This window comes from Pagrus pagrus (assembly GCF_965226575.1).
Source record: "Pagrus pagrus genome assembly, chromosome: 3".
In the NCBI taxonomy this organism is placed as follows: domain Eukaryota; kingdom Metazoa; phylum Chordata; class Actinopteri; order Spariformes; family Sparidae; genus Pagrus; species Pagrus pagrus.
In genome coordinates, this window is record NC_140187.1 from 19,849,349 (window position 1) to 19,870,321 (window position 20,973).

At 41.5% G+C, this 20,973-nt stretch overlaps 2 protein-coding genes across 7 annotated transcripts; both read left to right on the forward strand.

Annotated features, from left to right (window-relative positions):
• Positions 1–584: 584 nt before the first annotated feature.
• Positions 585–12,800, forward strand: larp4ab (La ribonucleoprotein 4Ab; the record flags this gene model as incomplete). Of its 2 annotated transcripts, XM_084349187.1 has the most annotated exons (15): positions 585–1,308; positions 3,501–3,639; positions 3,945–4,191; positions 4,727–4,863; positions 5,602–5,705; positions 6,024–6,134; positions 6,594–6,647; positions 7,503–7,715; positions 7,932–8,026; positions 8,726–8,944; positions 9,086–9,137; positions 9,275–9,439; positions 9,548–9,816; positions 9,907–10,084; positions 10,279–12,800. In XM_084349187.1, 15 exons carry the CDS (start codon positions 1,306–1,308, stop codon positions 10,654–10,656), a joined length of 2,364 nt encoding a protein of 787 aa, XP_084205313.1. In that variant the 3' UTR covers positions 10,657–12,800. The 2 variants fall into 2 exon arrangements, with proteins under 2 accessions (XP_084205313.1, XP_084205312.1); XM_084349186.1 differs by lacking the exon at positions 585–1,308 and having other exon boundaries at positions 3,495–3,639.
• Positions 12,801–13,082: 282 nt separating this feature from the next.
• Positions 13,083–19,896, forward strand: atf7b (activating transcription factor 7b). 5 transcript variants are annotated; one of them, XM_084349188.1, is made up of 12 exons: positions 13,083–13,357; positions 14,380–14,441; positions 14,824–14,920; positions 15,077–15,204; positions 15,335–15,472; positions 15,613–15,770; positions 16,710–16,806; positions 16,922–17,041; positions 17,274–17,423; positions 18,232–18,420; positions 18,554–18,659; positions 18,808–19,896. In XM_084349188.1, the coding sequence occupies exons 1-12, from the start codon at positions 13,261–13,263 to the stop codon at positions 19,041–19,043; spliced, it is 1,578 nt and encodes a 525-aa protein (XP_084205314.1). In that variant the 5' UTR covers positions 13,083–13,260; the 3' UTR covers positions 19,044–19,896. The 5 variants fall into 5 exon arrangements, with proteins under 5 accessions (XP_084205314.1, XP_084205318.1, XP_084205315.1 ...); XM_084349192.1 differs by having other exon boundaries at positions 18,781–18,908; XM_084349189.1 differs by having other exon boundaries at positions 13,086–13,357; positions 15,335–15,460.
• The last annotated feature ends 1,077 nt before the right edge of the window (positions 19,897–20,973 follow it).

Genomic DNA, 20,973 nt, shown 5'->3' on the forward strand with positions numbered 1-20,973 from the left:
ACATGTTGCACATGAACACATTACTTCCCAACTAGGGAAGTGGGAGCGTCCGAGGAGCACGTGAATGCAGCATCAATGCTTGGAATTGCATGACGTCACGAGACTGAAGGGGTCTCATGAGCTACAAGTGAAATCAGCTGTGTATGAGCAGAGGTGGTGGCAGGCTGTAGAGTAGTACTTAATGTGTGGAAGATCCTGTGCAAATCAATAATATGATATATAATATGACAACTGTGTGTTTAATCCACACGGGCATTAGCTCTTTCTTTGTAAAGGGTTCAAGATTGAACCCAAACCTTCATGCATCTTTAGGCAATACTTAATTACACTTTGTAGAAGTGAGTTTTTGACATGCTAAAATGGGTTTATATTGATACAGTTGAACAGAAAGTGTGCAGTCTGTTTTTCCAATAACAGTTTTAATTTTGTAAACAATATGTATCAACATTTGGCTACTGCACACTATTCAATTGTGTCATGAGCTGAAATGAAGCGAAAACTTTGTAATGAAATTTACGTATTTAAACTTTATTTGTTTTTTTGTATCACCTCAAACTCTTTAAAGAGGAAGTGAACATAAGCTGCTGATGCAGGACGTGACTTCGCCCCTATCAGTTGCGAAGTTTGCTCGGGGTCACGTCCTATCTACTCTGCAGGGCGGTGATAACGAGCACTGTGCGGCCAGTAATACTAATACAGCAATGTTTGCGATGTCAGGCGAAACACAAGCCAAGTTATAACATAAATTAGCTTCGTGTCTCTCGTGGTTATTATAAGCTCAACTCTCTTGTTGCCGTCCTGTCCCCTTGGAGAGGTCACAGCCAGTCGTTGCTACGCTGCGGTGTTAGCATTGCTGTTGCCGGGGAGGTAGCTGGAGGTGGAGGCGGAGTGCAGCAGCGGCAGCAGACTGTTGGGACGGACGGTGGCAGACAGAGGACGCAGCTGTCACATGCTGGATGAACGGTGACTCGAAGCTGGACTGCGGGATGACGAACTGAGCGGAGGAACATATATCATCACATGGGAAACGGCTTTTGATTAAAAAGAGAAATAATCCTTCGTGTTTTTCCACTTAGCTGCTTTAAAGTTGCGGTCGCGCCGGTTGGACTGGAGCACGTTCGGTCGTGTGAACAACGTTACCGGGGAGACGGTAACTTAGCGAAGACGTGAACGCGGTCCACTCGAGATAAGTGCGGATAATAATTAAGAGTTGAATACTTGGCTGGAGTGTAAAAACAAGCAACAGGGGAATTAAATCTCCCGGAGCTGAGGAGGACATCTCAAGAAGGCGAGGATCAAAGCAGCATGGTGAGTTTTGGGCCTGGAGAAAGGGGGCACGCTAGCTAACATGCGACAACCTGTTTGCGTCCTTCCTCCTGTTTGACTCGTGTTTGTCCTCGGCTCGACTCTCCGGCTGTAACTTTACACTGTAGTTGTTTGTCAGCGTTCATGCTCCAATTCACGACTCTTATCATTTACACGGACAGTTAATGACGGGTTATTGTCAACCAGCCAAACATATTAGCTTAGGTCAGAAAGGCCGGTTCTCACTGGTCTGCTACTAAACTTAAGCTAGTTAGCTAAAGGCAGGTATTTATGGTGTCGCCGGGCAAAATATGGTTGACGGCGAAACATTAAACAAACCTAAGCTATTCTGCTAACGTGTGTTTTAGAGCATGTTGAATTGGGGGAAAATGTGATTTTTTTCGCCTCATTATAAGTTGCACGAAATCCCAATTAAACACCGTTATTTAATCTCCTTAAGTTGCATGTGTAGCAACCACAACACGTGACGTGTGTTAAATGTTAGCTGTTACACAACTGTAGCTAAATGGCTATCAAAGAGTTCCGTGATAAAGGTCACGGCTATAAACTGCTCAGACGTCAAATTTAAACAATCGATGCGAGGACGAGTTAGTCATAGATTAACCACAGACGCCATGTATGTACAATCAGCTGTATTTAATCGGAGAGAAACAAACGTCGTCGTCTGTTTGAAGTTGCCTGGGCACATCGGCACCATGTGCTCTCTCTTCACGACCCTCAAAGTCACGCTTTCGGCTGAGCCTTCGGCTCACTAGAAACCCGTAGCTCCTGAAATGTAACCACATTTTGCATAGCAGACTAGCTGGATTGAAAGGCTGTGCAGTGTCCACCCATTTACTGGTTTAACAACAATGACTGAGCGACGCTGGAGGTTTATTCAATGGATGACAGGTCAGAAAGGCTTGTTCGAGTCACGCTGGAGGCTCAGGCGTATTTGCGCCATGTATGGCTACATGTGACTGTGAGGGCGGGGTCAGAGCGATAAGGAGGCCAATGAACACTCACACTCAGATGGTTTGTTTGTGAGTGAAGAGCTGAGGGCTTGCACAGACGGAATAGAAAACTGGATTACAGGATCGCGGGTGAATTACCTTCATTCATTGGGATGGCTATGATATATCAGAGTAAGGGAGTCAGTTGTGTGGAGCTTAAGACATATTTTGATGTATTGCAATACGTAAAGAATTATTCACCAGCTTTTATCACATGCTGATTTTTCCCTGTTTTCCCATCTGTCTTTTTCTGTGTATGTTTTTATATATATATATATATATATATATATATATATATATATATAAAATGTGTGATATGCTATGACATACATGTTGTTTGGTGAATCTGCCAGGTTTTATAGAGTTTTTATTTTGTTTTGAATGACTGGTGATGAATTAACAAGCGATGTTGTTTGAGGCTAGACTTTAATTTTTAAAAAAATACCTGTTGACTGGAAAGCATTTCTTAAGAAGCTGGTGCAGTGTTATTGGATAATTTGTACTATGTAGTAGTAGGTCAGTCTAAGCAAGGACACATCACACACCTCTGTACACAAGATATTTTAAAATGTTTAAATTGTCCAACAGACAAAACTTGGAGCATAAAAAATTGAACCACAGAATAATTATTTCAAACTGAAAAAGTCGCATGCATAAAATATTTTAGGCTTTTATTTTGAGCAATCACCTAATAAACTGTTCATAACAGAGGCGATGTCCCCAGTTACCTGTAGCAATTAAATATAAATGTATGAAGTGTGGCGGTGCTTCGAGTCCCACAGCATGATGTTTCCACTACAGTCTGTTTCTGTTAACCATTTTCCCAGAGATAAAACTATGAAGGGTGTGTAAAACGTTTAAATTGTCCCTCCACATTTCCACCAGTCTAGCCTCCCAAACCTGGCTCCACTTTTAGAAACTAAAAACAGTCTTTAATGACAATTTCTTTTGAGGACTTTTGACTCACGCCTATCTGAAATGAGTTGAAGGTCATGCAACTCTACACCTTGCATTGTTTTATCATTACAATCTCACAATTTCACAACAAGATGATGAGCAGAACATGGCTTTCCTGTTCTAACTGCACCATTGTGTTTCCTCTAACATGCGGCAGTCACTGTAAGGTGTTCACCCTAAACGGTTGTCTCTAACTCACTGTGTATTCTTTTTATAATCATGCAGGTTACCACAAAGGGAGCAGGTCTGAACCCCAATGCTAAAGTGTGGCAGGAGATCCCTGCCCACCAGAGTGACATCCCAGAAGAGACAGAGGATTCTCCTTGGCTGCTGACCTACCCTCCTCCTGCTGAGATGACAGACGGTATGAGCTTATTTTAGTTTATCTCCATCTTGTCCTCATGCAATTTCATTATTAATGAAAATCAAACCCCTGTCTCTCTTGCACTGGTGTAGCACTAAAGTATGGGGATAGACTATGACATGTAAAGACATGTATAGTATGTATTGAGATTTACTAAGATAATTAAAGAGACACAGTATTTGAGGAAGTTGTAACTCTTGTCATCAGGATTGCACAGCAAAGACAAAGCATGATAAAGCTTGTTTAGAGCAATAGGTGATGTTATTTCACAACCATTTTGTTTCTGCTTGCCTCCTCTGTCTTAGGCAACGTAGAAGTTCCCTCTTCAGGGGGGAAAGGATTCGACGCCGAGTATCCTGACAGCACTGCTGACTTTGCCCCAGTAGCCACAGAGGGCATTGTGAATGGCATTGACCCCCCTGACTTGAGCTATTTAGTCTTTGACCAGCAATTCGAGTCGGCTGTAGAGGGGGATGTTTCTAAGGAACAACCGATGTCTGAGGAGGGCCTGAGAGAGTCTTTGAAGAAACGGCTTGAGTTCTGCTTTTCTAGGTGAGTAGTGTACAAATGTACTAAGTCCTTTTTATACCACAAATGACAACGGAGTCCAGTGTAAATTCCTGTTCTCACAAGTTTCATTTAAGTAGTTAAACTTTTTTTAACAGACTTTTGCACTTATATACTTTATTGCACAAGCTGGGTGTGTTTATGTGTATATACAGCTACTAGAACATCAGCAATGAATAACTGAATGGACTTGGAGTATGTTTCATAACTGCATGCCACCAGCTATTTTCTCAGTGTAGTATATTATATTCTAAAGTGCACTCATTTGCAGGTATGAGTCACTGCAGCCTTATTCAAGTTGGCCATTTTATTTGGGAGATTTTTCGTTTTCGTTTTCCTACAGTGATCTATCCATGTATTTTATATAGTGGAAGGATTTTGAGTTCAACCATGAGCGTCTGAAGCACTTCATGTATGATGAATAGAAGAATTGATGAAAGTTCTTATTGAGTAGAATAGATGTCGAGCAAAGACAATTTGAATGATGTTTTTAGTCTAATGTTGTTTTTGGTGTTTGCAGAGAGAACTTATCAAAGGACCTGTACCTGATATCCCAGATGGACAGTGATCAGTTTGTCCCCATCTGGACCATTGCTTGCATGGAGGACATCAAAGCCCTAACCACGGACATGGACCTCATTCTGGATGTTCTGAGAGGTACCAGTACTGCTGTTCTCCTTGTATATCTGAGAAATGCTCAACGATTCTCTGAAACTTCAGTTTGCAGACAGAATCCTTGAAGTTAAAATAGTATTGATGTTTTACGTTTTATATATCAGTTAATCGGGCAGGTTCCCTGTCCCAGTTGAATAAATGACCACTTTAACTTGGAGTATAAGAAACTGAACCACTGAATGATTATTTCAAACTGCAAAAGTCACATACGTTAAATATTTTATTTTTGCTTTTGTTTAGAACAGTCACCTGATAAACTGTTCATAGCAGAGGAGACGTGTCAGGACCCTCCATTTATCAGTAACAATTAAATATAAATGTATGAAGCGTGTGTCAGTGCTTAAGTTCCCACAGCATAATGTTTCCACCACAGTCTGTTTCTGTTGACCATTTTCCCAGGGAAGGGTGTGAAGCTTACTAGCCAATAACTGTTTGCCATGCATGTTTTTTTTCTTTTATCATAGTTCTCCTGAAACAGGGTTTGGTTGTGCTGATAAGGACACTGAGAAAGCTTGGCAGAATTTCACTGCCATTCAGTGCTTGTAGTTAGTAATCCTGACATAAGCAAAATTAAAAATAAAATGTTGCAGATCTATGCCAGAGAGAGAGAAAGAGAGAGAGAGAGAGGCAACAGCACAATATGTAGGTGAATTAGGGGCCATCAAGTTACTTCTAAGTGGTGGGAAAAAAACCTGCATTTCCTTTGTGTCTTTGTTACAGCCTCTCCCATGGTGCAAGTTGATGAAAGTGGAGAGAGGGTTCGGCCAAACCACAGTCGCTGCATCATTATTCTGAGAGAGGTGCCAGAGACTACACCAGTTGAGGTAAAGAAAGTTCTATAGTGCATACTAAGCATTATCCCCCACCTGTCTCACTGTACAGTCCAACGGAGGAGGTGTTGCCACATGCTTGCGCTTGCTTACTCTGTGATCGGACAAAGCTGACAAGTTAGTTTTAGATGATGACACAGTACCGGCCCCACTGCATTTTAATGTAGTAACTTACTTTGTGGATTAATTTCTTGTAATGGGAATATCATGGCTCATCATCAGCTTATTATTACAGAGCATGCTGGGTGGGGAAATGATGTACGTTCAGTGTTGTAAGAAATGTTTAATGTGATCCTTGCATCTTTTTCACAGGAAGTGGAGGCTCTTTTTAAGAGTGAAAACTGTCCAAAAGCGTTGAGTGCCGAGTTTGCACACAACAGCAACTGGTACATAACATTTCAGTCAGATATGGATGCACAACAGGTACGTCTCCACATAAAAAATTTAAAAAAAAAACTTTTGACCAATTTGCTGTGTAATCCTGAAGTTAATAGAGATACTTTTTTAGTGAATTCTTATTTTATATTAAAAAATATATAGTTTTAAACATTGTGAAATTACAGTATAACTAGCCTAGTCATAGATGTGGCTTTCATTTGCTGTGGTTCCATTATTTTTTTACATCAGAGGGGACTTCTGTGACCTCGGTGCATGTGCAACATTTGGATCTGATAATTCTTGATTACATTGGCCTGTTCACTTTGTTGAACACAGTATTTTTGCAGCAACTTCATTTTAGTACATGCAAGTGACACGTTTTCAGTTATTAACACTGACATTTTCACAGCTGCTCTGGGAATGAGGGGGGAGGTTAGAGAAGGAACAGCACACATTTTACTGCATTGTGAATATTTAGTTCTTTTCTTTTTTTCCTGTCCTCAGGCTTTCAGATACCTAAGAGAGGAAGTGAAAACGTTCCAGGGAAAACCAATCATGGTGAGTTCTGTCATTTAAAACGCATAACCAGTATTTAACGTTATTAGTCAGCAACTAGTACGTTGAGTTAAGTTTTTTTCTCAGGCAAGATCACTGCTCCTTATTGGTTCTAATTTAGACAGCAGTATTGAACCCAACGAGCATTGTGTTACACAAGACTAGTTGTGGTGTCAGCTGTCACGTCACTCCTCTGAAGGCTCGGCTGTTTGGCTAAGCCGTAGTCTCAGAAGTAACCTTGGGATTTGTGTGTACAGAGACTTGATAAGCATGGAGGTTCGTGTCAGAATTGCTGCACACCCGTATCTCCAGACAGTGGATAACCCTTCTTATCACAATGTGACATTTACGTTTTGCATTTCAGGTATCTAATTCATAATTTTTCAGCTGGACTTTTATTTGACCTTGTGTGCCATTTTTCTCCCTGATAAAACAAATGAGGCTGTGATGTAACATTTCCGTCTAAGCCCCAGTGATGATCAGTATCGCGCTTGGAAGGATCCATAGGCACTGTGGCTGGCTGGGTGGAACTCTTCATCTGTAGCTCTCTGTCAGTCTATTGTATCTCTGCTTCTACACTCTCCCTCTCCTCTCCCTCATCCTCATGCTCCTTTACTCTCCCTCTCCCCCTAACTCCCTCTCCCTCCCTTGCTCCCTATCCCTCCCTATCCCTCCCTTCCTCCTTCTTTCCCCTAGTCAGTGCAGTGTTTTATGACCTAATGACTGTATTTGAGATCTGAGGGGACTAAAGGACAAAAGACAGAGCTGCAACACTACTCATCGTAGATACAGTGGAGGTCACATCTGTACCTCTAACATGTATGCCTGATTCTCTTCTCCCCCTTTCCCTCCGTCCAGGCCCGCATTAAGGCCATAAACACATTCTTTGGCAAGAACGGCTTCCGCAGCGTGGACTCTAGCGTGTACAGTCAGCATGCTCAACCACAGGCTCAGTATGGCTCTGCGGTCTACATGCAGCAGGTGTACAGCCCTCAGCAGCAGTACCCTGTATACCCTGTGGTGTCTCCATCCTGGAACCCTTCGGTTGTGCCTTACTTTGAAACACCACTGGTGAGAACATAATATATTGTTCTGATTGTCTCTTTAGAAATATAAATGTATGCATTCTTCTATCCAGAAGAATGTATAATTTAACTGCTAAAATTAAATTGAGTCAACTTGGTCAAAACGGTGTCAAAGCTGTCCCCGTCCATACACAGGTTTTATTGATCATGTTTTACTGAAGGTGTCTTAATTTGATTTACCGCTGCCCTTTGTGATATCCAGGCACCTTTCCCGAACGGTGGATTCGTGAATGGTTACAGCAGCACAGGGAACTTTGATGGAAACTCAAACACCCATCGACACATGAACAGGAACCGGTAAGTGCAAGTCATGATGACATGATAACTCTCATTGATAGCAATGCTGTCCAGTCATAATGAACTGTCTTTCTTCAAATATGCATCACTTTTGAAACACATTTATACAGGATAATAACTTGCCTCTTTCTAGCTCACAGCATCTATTTAAATTGCAGAAAGACACACCACATGTACAATATGATGTGTTTAAAATCATTTTAAACAAATCATAAATGCTCTTGCAGTTATATCGAGCACATATAAAGCCACTAAAATTAGTACTGACGGTTGTTCTCATTAATTCATTGAAGATTTTATATCTTTCAGATATCTTTGTTTGAATTTGTACTAAATGTTTGGAAGAAGTTATTTTTCATTAAAAGAACACATTAGCAAATTCTTTATAAACCTATTTACAGTGGAAAATACTTGTGCACCTCTTGCTTTTAGAGATGCATGACATCAATACACTTAATAAGCACAATAATGGTTAACTCAGACCTTAGCCAGTCATCTATGCTTTTAAGAGGCATATATAGCAACCATGAGCTGTTGATTATGATCAAACTCACTCTCTGTCCATAGCCCACACTGTTTTTATAGGTATCCCATCTCTTATTGTTAAAGTAATTGATTATGTTAGCACAACCCTAAAGTATTACAATCTACTTTTTCATGGTCAGTAGTGAGAAATGTGTGTCCTTTGTTTTCACCCAGAAACCATGTTAAGAATCACACTAGGCACGGGGATGTGCCCCCTTCTTCTTCTTTGGTTCCGGGGACCCTGATGGATGGCCTGTCTGGTCCCTTGAGTCCACAGCCCCTCCAGACATCAGGGACACTGCCTGGCACCACTTCAGCGACACACTCTCTGTCTTCCTTCAACCTCAAAGACACTCCATCCAATGGATACGTGAGCGGGACTGGACGGGGCAGGTGAGTGAATGTTATCCAGCTCATTAACATAACAGTTTATTAGATGAAGATTTACAACCAGGGTTTGACAGGCTAATGCACATTGAAGAGTGTTATGTGTTGTGAATAATTTTCTAATGTAATAATCTGGCTTCATTTTAGGAGAGGTATCCACAGAGGCATGAGGAGGAAAAGAGAAGATGAACACACCACGGTCAGTATATTTTCCTCTTTTCCCCTGTTTTTTTTAATCCCCCACACAATTATTCTACAATTCTGTTAGTGTAGTAGTTTTATGGCAAGCTGCACATTGTGTTTAACATTTTACTTTAATTGTCATAAAAATTACAGAAGCCTATCCCTCTGATGGAAGCCAAGGTAGCACCTCCACCAAACTTTGACCTGGCAGCTTCCAATTTTCCTCCTTTGCCGGGAGCAGTGGTCAGTGTACAGGGAGAAACTACACCAGAGATGCGCCTTTCTGATGTTGTACGTGGCCTTAAAGTGCCCAACAAGGTAAATTTCTGGTTCTCTGTGATACCTTCAACTCTGGAGATTCTTGTGAGCAGCATTTAGGTTAATTGTATAAATGTGCATCATTTATTTTTTTTATCATCATTTCAGTCCGTGAGCCAAGAGGCTAACGAGCCCCGACACACAAACACCTCAGATGACGCTGTAACCAAAACTGCTCCTGTGACCCCGGTTGCTAAACCTGCTCCTGTGACCCCGAGTGCTAAACCTGCTCCTGTGACCCCGGTTGCTAAACCTGCTCCTGTGACCCCGGTTGCTAAACCTGCTCCTGTGACCCCGGTTGTTAAACCTGCTCCTGTGACCCCGGTTACTAAACCTGCTCCTGTGACACCACAGACAGTGGCACCACCAGTCTCAAGGTAAAGTTTACTTAAAGCGTAAAAAAAAATCTGTGAATAAAAAGAGCATATAAATGTTAATAACCTATCTTTTATTATTTGTCTATTTAGTGTTTCTCCTCCAGTAAAGGAAGAGAATAAAACTGAACCTGCCATTCCAAAGGGAACGATCTCCTCGTCCACGCAGGCTGCTGCCCCAACAGGCTCTGAACAAGCCCCTTCCACCTGCAGCGAGTCTGTTTCTACAGAAGCACCATCCTCATCTCCCCCAACTCCAACATCAGAGCTGGTAAGGCCTTCCTCCTCATTTTGAGTGCCATGAGCTAACAGCAAAAGCAAATTGGAATAAGTCACACAAATACTGATATAAAATTTATTTTAAATTGAGGAATAGATAAAAATGTATCTTAAGTATCAAATTTGCAGTATTATTACAGTATTATTTCTGTCTAATCAGTCCATATTTCTTCTATTTCTATCCAGGGCTTAAGGAAGCTTAGCTATGCAGAGGTGTGCCAGAGGATGGCCAAGGACCCGCCTCCAGCACAGACGCCCGCTCCCTCCCCTCCTGCCTCGTCACCCAGCCAACCCCTACAAGAGCTCAAGGTCAACAGGGTTGAGGAGCATCGGCCCAACTCCAAGCGCACTACAGACAAACCAGAGAAATCCGGGGACAGCCGCCCTCCTCGTCAACCGTTACGCTCCTTCAGAGGGGCAAATGGCCAGGTTAAATTTGGAGGTGCAGGGCTGAAGATTCGGGACCATCAGAGAGGCCTGAATACTGGCAAACCGTTTTCCCCACAGCGAGGAGCCAGACGCAGTGGCAAAGAGCAGAACATTCCCCCAAGGTCACCAAAATAACGCAAGAAAAAGGAACCTATAAAACATGAACTAAAATAAAAAGAATATATATGTAAATATATAATATATGTAAATAGAGAGATGAATATATTTCATTTGACTTTGTCACATAATCTCTTATTATTGGTACAGACCGGAAATGATTTGGAAAGACTGTAAGGATATATTCCTTTTAGGAAAATGCATATAGCATATAGTGACAGAGTTGCAGATGTTTCTTGGGTGATGACTCATACCTGAAGAAATATCACCATGTTATCAAAAGATGCCTCATTAACGGGCTAAATCTGTAGCTTTTGTGTGTGTCCGTGTGTGTATATATTACTCTATGTATATGTGTTTGAGAGGGAGAAAGTGGGATCATGTTATTTTAAATATAAGGTATTCAAGTATTTAGCAAGCGCTGTCATTGTCCAAAATGACGCTAAGGCACATTTGACTTCTGACTGGTCATGGTTGGAATGTGTTTATCATGAGCTTTTTCATTTTGATCAAATTTGTTTTACATTGATATCAAGGTAATGTGATCATTTGTGAAAAGGGCGATGATGAATCCATGGCAGAATAACAGAAACAATGGAATGTGTTTGAAGTACAGAAGGGTTGGATTTTGATGATGAGTAGCAATGTTTGAAGAAATGTTCATGGTTACAGAATCCTGTTCTACAAAAGATGCTAGTGAGTACTAAGGCACATGTATTTAGATCATTGCATTATGTAATGTTGATTTGGTCCCACAGTTTTAACTGGGACTAGTTAAAAGTAGTAGGTCAGATTCAGAGGATCACCTATTAATCATGGTGGTATAGGAAATGATTAGTTCTGTATTGTATTGTTCTGTATAAAGCTTTTAGAGTAGCATCTCAGATCTTGGACAAATCGGCTTCATTGGTATCTAGTATCTGCACGTGAATTGCTAAAATATATTGGATGATCTGAGGGACCTCGAGAGCAGGAATTAGATTGATAGTAGTTTCGTTATAGTTTAAGCGATGGACAATGTCTCAGCTTGATGACATTAATCATCTGCATCATCTGTTGTGATTAGATACACAAGTCTTCAGACAAATGTCCTTTTGGCATAAGACCACTTTCGAGCTTGATTTTTATAAATGTCTAACGTAGTGGCTTTTTCTTGCTTGTGTATCTCATCTGTATATATACAGATTTATTTTGATCTGGGTTGTTAACATACTACTTTTCCTGCTGTAGACGAGATTAATTTTCTATTCATTTGTAATGTTTTTCTTTTCATGGTATTCAGTGTTTGGTGTATTTGTAAATTGCGTTGGCTCATATAAAGGATACTTTGGTTATTGACAGCTGAATTCTGTAGCAATCTATACAGGCACTCAACAATGAGCAGAACATGCCTGCAGTTGTAGTGGTGTGAATTGAAATGCACTATCCTTTAAACTCAAGGATCTGAATCATTACAAATAAGTTGAAAGGTATTGCACAGAAGTGCTCAACTTGTGCTTAAATGTGATTCATTATTGTGTTGTCATTTGATCTGAATTGTCCATGGTGTTTGCAAATGGAAATGATCAACAGATGGTTGAAGATAAAGAATTACAGATGTTCAGGATTAGGGGGATAAAGTATTTAGCCTTAGATAAGTGTTTATGATTCCACTTGTAGGGAATTGACTTATTTTTTTTGTCTTCTAATCACTTCAGCTGTCTCTCGTGCGTGTGTATATACAGTACGTTGTACGCTTCAGACCACATGGAACTATCAAACCAAACTTACAGTGCCTTAACAGTGTTTAATGTCAGTATGAAGAGTTCAAGAATATTGAGCACATTAATTTGTCACACTGAACAAGGCTGGTTAGTCTGTGGTCAAATCCAACATTATCCGTTCATGACACCTGATGACACTAGACTTCTTTTCATGTAAATCTCGGTTTAATATAGGTGCAGCTGCAGGTTGGGGCTGGTTTGAGTGGAGCTTAATGTATGTGTGCATGCTTTTTGTCCATTGTGTGTGTGTGTGATTATTTTGTTAGCCTGTCAATGCAATTTCAGTCATATCAGAATCCTCGTATAACTTTCACAATCAAACGAAGAACACACTGGTTTATTGAGTGAATATTTTATTGCTAAGCCTGATGTATGAAAATAAAGATTTATTTTTAAACAGTCACGTCTAACACAGATCTGTTCATGCACCTGAATGTGAATGAGTTACTTGAGAAGAAAACACCTCGCATGTTTGAAGTGTTGATTTGATCCTATTTAAACCTGGCATTTGTTGTATTTAGCACAACTGACTGACAGGACCGTGACAGTCATGGTCAGTGTCGATTTCCTGTCACAGCATTAGAAGGGATTTGTTATCGGATTTTACATGTCATCTGCCAAGAAACCATCCGGAAATAACCTTCAACATTATGTAACTGTTGCAGGGATATTTGGCTCGGAGTCATTAGTGAGTGCGTTCAGGAGATTTCATAGATGTGTGACACGTAATACAACGGAAACATTTGTGAAGACGGGGTGTAAAGGTGGCTTAATAATGTAGAAATCGCTGGATATTTTCCCGACGTCAATCCTGTTACGTAACACCGTGCCCAGCTCCAGCTCTCGCGGTGTTTTGCTAATGGAAGTGAGTGTCAACAAGGGCCAGGCAGCAGCAGCAACACAGCAGCACTGTCCGGAGCAGGGAGGGAGGAGTGAAGAGGCTGTTCAAACGTCGGGTGAGTTTAGTCACATTTCGGATCATCTAACGTCAAATATGATATTCTGGCGAAATATGTTCAGTCAGTGTTCATGAAGCATGTGACGTTTCGTGCGACGGTAGCGTGGTTTGTGAGCACAGCTTTCTGTAGCATTAGCGTGCTAACGTTGGTGCTAGCTACCAACTTGGCGGAGTGTGAACCCACAAGGTAGGCTAAACGTAGCTTCGATTAGCAGTTAGCATTAGCTTAGCTAGCTGTGTTGTGACTGATAGCTTCACTAAAATTGTCGCTTTCCGAGGCGTATCCCAGCGTCTGTTACCTGTTGTTAGTTTTCATGATTTATGCCTCCACGTTTGTAGTAATGACACGGCTGTCAGGTTTCGGAAGCAAAATGTTTTGGTGTGATCACCGATAAGGTTGTACTAGCTTAAGGCCCATCTCTCATAAAGTCAGAGCTAGCCAAAGAAATTGGCACTTTGGGTTAACCTATCCTCTGTTCGTAACCTAAGCCACCTAGCTAGCTGCATAGCCGAACGACCTCGACAGTGATAGCCAGCTAGCGCCATGACTTGATGAGATCGTAAGGTAGGCTGCATGATAGCTTGTCCTGGCTCTGCTGCCTCATCCTCCCCGTTAGTGCCCGATTATCCTCGACCCGAGTCCGAAGCAAATGCTCTAAGCAGGCCGACAGTCTTCTGGCCTGTTTACCTCCTGTCACTAGGATTTGTGTCACCATGTTTTTCTATGTTCTCGGTGACAGGTAAGCACATGCAATTAATGGCGCTAAACAGATCTCTCTTCTCAACAGGTGCATTCATGTCATCTGGACTGACTGTGTTAGTTAATACATAAGCAAGTGAAAACATAATCATACTAACACAATAGATGGGGACATTTAAATATTCTGTGGCCAAACAGTTGCTTTGTAATAGTTAACAGTGGTGTATAGATCAGTAAAAGCATCACCAGTTTATTGCATCTATGTGCATACTTGGATAAAGCCTATAACTAGTCGCTCTGTTTTTTGCTCTCTTTTGCAGAACATTTGTCTGAGATGGGGGATGATCGTCCATTTGTATGCACTGCCCCCGGATGTGGGCAGGTATGATTTCACACAACATATTAATTCATATGCACATAACACTCTTTGTTTTGTCTGATCATCCAGCTCAGAAATATGAGAGAAAAATGTGCGTCTTTCTTCATTTTACATGGGCTCACAGCAATTTAGCGTTCAGGTAACCGTACAGTTAAGATACTGTACAAATGCCAAATCAGTAAAAAGATGACACACAAATAAGACTGCCTGTATAGTGCCCTACGTCGCCACGGGCCATCTGCACAGAATACAGGTGCTATAATTCAACTCGCATCATCTGTAATTAAGTTATTTTGTTGTGTTCTTTGTCATATGTCAGCCGCACCGTAGACACACTGATTTTTGTCTACTGTGCTCATCTGCTGTGTTGTTGTTTTTTTTACAGAGATTCACAAACGAAGACCATCTGTCAGTCCACAAACACAAGCATGAAATGACATTAAAATTTGGTCCTGCCAGAACAGACTCTGTCATCATTGCAGGTACCGTTGACAATAGTATTCGTTAACTGAAGATGAATTGAGGAATAATTATGTGTTAATACTCTGAAGACATGCATTGATATATGATAGATTTCTTTTCAAATGATATTTCTGTCCCCTGTTCTTCTCAACTAAAGTAAAATGTATATATTGCAGACCAGACCCCGACACCCACACGTTTCCTGAAGAACTGTGAGGAGGTTGGGCTATTCAATGAGCTGGGCACCTCCTTTGAGCAGGAGCTTTGCAAAGCACACGAAGAAGACCAGAGGACAAAACACCCGGTGAGAAAAAGGGTGAATGAACATGTTGAATGAATGACATACTGTTAGTTTCCTTCAGATGAAAATTAAATCACCGCTTTATTATTTTTTAAACGACCTGAAAGGCTATATTCATCTTCTTTGCTCCAAGGCTGCGCCTTTACAAACACCATCTGAAGTTAAAGTTGAGGATGAGGGTCCTTTACAAGTCGATTCTTCCTCTCCCGGAAGTCCAGATTCCTCGTCCAGCATGTCAGATGATAGCAGAAATTCAAGGGTGAGAGGCAAGGTACAATACATTGCCCCAAACTGTGCTTTTGTGTGGTCAGCAAGCTGGTTTAAGACTCCTGTCAACAACTGGTTTCCTGTTCATGCAGAAATGCATATTTAGAAACGGGAAATAAATTATATTGTTTGATTCCTCAACAGGAGATTCCTACAAAGCCTGTGGTGAGCTCAGCCCCCACTCCAACCATTGTGCGTCCAGGTTCTCTCCCCCTCCACTTGAGTAATGACGCACTTCACCCAACTCTGCCCTCTCCAACATCTGTCATCACGCAAGCTCCACCCTCCAACAGACAGCTCAGGTAAACTACAGTGTGCTCCTGTTGTTTGCAGCCCTTGATGTTCATTGGCCTTGGGTGGTATTTTCACAACATTATAAAACTGAAGTGGTCAAAAAAAAGTCACAGTTGGGGAAGAAGTCGTCTCAGCAACTAACAAGCAAGCAACCAGTCAGCCATCAAGGTCGGGGCAGTTGTTCAATATTGGCTTTGTAGCGAAATTTAGCTCTGGTTAAGTGAAAAGAGCTCATGTTTACTTCTTGAATCCTTTATCCACAGCACGCGGCAGAGGCTGCTGTTTGACAGGCATAATTGCAAAACTGTTTGACGCAGGAGCTGCTCCTGCTTTAGCTCCTAATGCCTGACATCCATCTATAATATGACTTTTTGAGCTTACATGTTTTGTGTTGGAGTTGCATACTGTTGGCCACTGCCTGTTGTGGTTGTGTTTGTCTCTTTACCACTACCAAGTTTTTCTAAATCCATCACCATAATTATTATTATAATATTATTATAATATATTATTAGTAGTATTTTTGAGAAGGTGCATGTTCAGATGTATGATTAGCAATATATGATAAAGTGTATGTTTGAGGTGTTACTTATTTATCTCTCCATCATCCTCTGCTCCCTGATCAAACAGTGCAGATGAGGAAGGTGTGGGTGGAAGCCAACGGTCCTCTACAGTTTCATATTTCTGCAATTCTTAGGAGACTCACTATATCGTACCTGCTTTTGAAAGATCAAATCAAATCCCTCTCAATATGATACCTCGCCCACATATACTGTTGCTCTAACTGCCGTTTCATTGGGACTTGAGAGGCTAGGTACACTTAGCAATGAGAGAGAGAAGAGTGTCTGTTGGCACAATTAAATACTTCAACCTGTCACTTGACCTGTATTTTGTCATTGGGCACAGAATGGAGGAGCAGCCATTCACAAGTATCTGATCTTTGTCAACAGCTCCCCAACAAGCGCTTATCCACTGGTAAGGCACCTCCCCAATGGGCAGACAGTCCCTCTTCTGCCCAGTCCTGTTCAGATGACCTCAGTTATATCTGTAAGTAAATTTTAAAAACTTAAAAATTGTACTTTAATATTATTTTTGTATTATTTATTCACATTATCCCTTTTGTTTCTCTCTCTCTCTGTCTGGGTTCTGTTGTGACGTGGAGCTCGCGAGGCCAGTGAACTCAGTGCCTAACATCCCTGGGATTCCAGGACCTCCAGTTGGTGGGGCAAGCAGTGGGTCGTCCTCCCCGTCTGGATATAGTATGCACTCTGATACCAAGATGGTGAGATGATGAGTCATTGTGGCGTCATTTTGTAGGATGCTGGCTCTGAAAAGGAATGGGTTCATTTATATAAACTTTTTGAAAAAAGAAAAAAAAAATAGCTGGTTAGTCTAGCTTTTTACACTTTAAATGTGTCTTACATGTGATGGTTTTTGCATCCCTATTTTTAACAGCTCTCTTTATGAGGCTAACACAAAATGACCTACATGGAGGGTTGTTTGTGTCTTTGTAGCGGCTGAAAGCAGCTCTAACTCATCAGGGCTCAGGGGTACAGGATGGGGCTGGTGGGAGGGCAGGGTCCATCCCTGCTGTCCCCCAGCGGCAGGAACAGAGCCAGCAGCCCTTTCAAAACTCTGATGCACCATCACCTGCCCAACCCCAGGTAAAACACGTGCGATATAAAGGAACTTACATGCAGATCTTAACAAGGATCAGATGCATTAATTCCTACAGTATCAGGAAACCTTTGATTGACAATAATATGGGTCTCTCCTCCCAAACACTCGCCCCCTTAGCCTAAACAAGCAGTATTCGGAATATATCGTGCATATACAGTAGAAGGACAACAGAGACGCAGATTCTGCTGTAGGAGTAGGCCTTTTTAACTGGCATGAATTCAGGCTGACCGCATCTGCTTTTCTGCATAAATTAAAAATCCAACCTCTCAAACGAAGAGTGTTTGATACTTAAAAGATTTTGTGTTGAGTATCATTTTAATTTTGGAAAAACTCTTTACAATGGTGTTGGAAAACTGGCAGGTTAGCTTTGGATTTTCTTGTGTTCTTAATGTTTTCTCGTTTCTAAAGCGTAGTATTTACACACACAAGATTTATTGGTGCCAAGAAGCAAAGGAGTTAATGGAGAACTTTGTGTTAAAGGTCATAACCTTTTGGATATCCCTCTGCACAATGCTATTTCTGAGCCAACCCAAATAAATAAAAAATAAAAATAAATAGTGCCCTTTTAAGGAGAGATAATAAGTTGATATTTCAGGGTCAAAAATAAATGAAGAAGAGCTCGCCTTTCAGCCACTATAGTGATCACATTTGTGTCAGTGTTACTCCTATTGGTCAATAGCATTCATTTTATTCTTAAAAACTACATATAGCGCTCATCCACAGCAAAATGCCGGGCATGCATTTGTAACCTAAAAGCATTCAGAACCTCCATCCCCTCCCTTCATTCCCCAGGTGTCCCCTGCACAGCCAACAGGAGGCCGGCGGCGGCGAGCTACAGAGATGGACCCTGACGAAAGGAGGCAGCGCTTCCTGGAGAGAAACCGTGCAGCCGCCTCCCGCTGCAGGCAGAAACGAAAGTTGTGGGTTAACTCTCTGGAGAAGAAGGCAGATGATCTCGCCAACATGAATGTCTCCCTGACGGTGAGTCTTCCATTTTCCTCTCACTCGAGGGTCTTGTCAGTAACTGAAACATGCTCACAGATCGGTCTCTTTGATAATATGACAAGACGGGGCATGCTGGGAATGATTTGTGTGTGTTTTGTGTTGTCATCAGAATGAAGTAAGCCTACTGAGGAATGAGGTGGCACAGCTGAAGCAGCTCCTCCTGGCCCACAAAGACTGCCCTGTCACTGCAATGCAGAAGAAGGCAGCTTTCCTAGGTAACCATTTAAGATCAACAACTGACCGATGAGCTTCCTGCATCATATCACTTATTCTGTCAGGATCCATCTGTCATCTCCTCCATCTAATGCATTCTTTTTACGCGCTCACCTCTCTAAGGGTGAATGTTTCTGTCTCTGTCTCTAGCTGCAGGAGGAGAGGACACCTCCAGGGATACATCCACTGAACCCATCGGCTCCCCGGCGGCAGTTATCCAGCACGGGCCGTCACCCCCCGCCTCAGCTTCCAGTCCAGGGGCCACCATCAACGGGCTGAGCGTCCGCGCTGCAGAGGCGGTGGCTATGTCGGTCTTGGCCGGCATGGGATCGGGCCAGCCGGGAGGAATCGACATGGCAACGCAGTCACAGTCAGCCCCAAGATGATGTGCTGACGCGGGCAGTCAGTATAAACTTGAGTGGCATTTGGAGGCCGGACTGGTGCAAAGTGTTTGAAAAGAGGGACCCGCCCTCAACCCCAACCCGAGACTCAGATACTCTCCTCCACTCACAGCCAATGATAATCACACAAAGACACGGCACAGTGCCTCCGTCAGACCCTTCAGTCCCTGTTCAGAGAAGCTTCGTCACGCTCTGTATGTAAATATGAATAACACGTTGGACACTCACTCTGCAGGGTTTGGGGCCATTTCTTGTTCAGTTGTAATGGTTTTAGATGGGGATGAAAATATGAATGAAATAATGTATCATTTATTTTCCTTTCACTTAAAAATGCAGCTTAAAGTCCAACTTTGTCCCACACACTGGCTGTGATGAGGTTGGTTGCTTTCCAGGCTGACAATTTTACTTGTATTTTTCAATTGTAAGAAAAGATTTTTATGCCTGATACTGGTCGTTGACATCATGTTTTGCTGATGTAGTGAAAGTGCGTACCGTGAGAGATTTGCTGGCGTATTGCAGTAAAAGTCAGCCTGAGAAATGTTTCTAATGCTCTTTATTTGTTTACTTTTCAACCTGTCCTTTAGTTCTTTGTATACGTTTCCCTTTTGAGTTAATTTTCCTCAAATACACATGACGGTTTAGTCAGCCGAGTGCATAACAAACCAAATTGTAGTTGTGTACACAGTTTACCCTGTGAGTGTGTGCCTGACTTTTTTACCACCCTTTTTAAGCCATTTGGAATGGATGTCATTACATTTGTCGTGTATGTATCGATCCCTATTGACTGCATGGATTTCTCAAGACTGAAGAATACCACTGTTTGTGCTTCATCATACTATCACTGTTGATTGATCTGCTTTTCTTCTGTTTTATAATATGAAATTATTGATGCAAAAACTGTCCTTGTTATGTAAGGATTCCATCCTCAGTCCTAATGTAACACACTTGAAATGGTTAGCTTTAGAAGGCCTTTAAATGATAATCAAACATAATAGATTTTAAATCATTTACCCTGGCATTTCAGTTGAGGAAAGAGTAGTGCAATATATTTTTCTATTGAATATCAATGTTCTTGCATTTAGCTGATGTGTGTAGCCCGGCCGCTTAGAGGGGTTTGGTCAATTTCTGTTGAAAGCTAAAGTTATGAGGTGACCAGAGAAAATGTGAAGATGAGTGTTCTTGGATGAATGAGATTGGTGATTAGAGCACATCTGTAGAGTAATACAGATGTCCTAGTCTTGGATGCTTTCCAACATTTGAAAAGCTGTCTTGTATCATGAAGTAGACTTAATACTTGTGCAAGGTGCTTCTTTTGAAATTTAAGTTTTGAAATGCAGATTATTTTATACCGCATTGTACTTCCAAGTCTATCATGTTGTTTTTCCCCTGCGTGCTTGTGTGTGTGTGTGTGTTTTTTGTTTTGTTTTTTATAACATGTCATTGTTTTAAGATGTTTATTTTTCTCTGTTGGCATGTTCGGCTTTTGTTTTTTCCATTGTGTGATAGTGTGTCCCTTTTATTTTGTAAAGAGGATAGGTATGTCTCTTATGTGTTAAACAGAGATTGAACCACATGAAAAAAATGTCTCGAAGATCTCTGTATGGAGTGAGTTTGTCAAATACTCAGGCCTAAAGATGGGAAAAAATACTTGTGTATAGTCTCAACTAATGAATAAGTTGTCTCGGGCAAATAATAAAATAAATTAATGAAAAAAAAAAAGCTCATCAGCATGCTTTCACTTATCTTCACTTTGGACAACAAATCCTGATATTTCCAACAATCACTACCTACCAAGCGCCAGCAAACAAAGTTAGTGCATAAACATAGTGGAGCATTTAGCAACTAAAAAGAGAGATTTATGTCATTGCTCTCGAGCAAAACAGCACTAAAAGGAGCATTCATATTACATGACCAG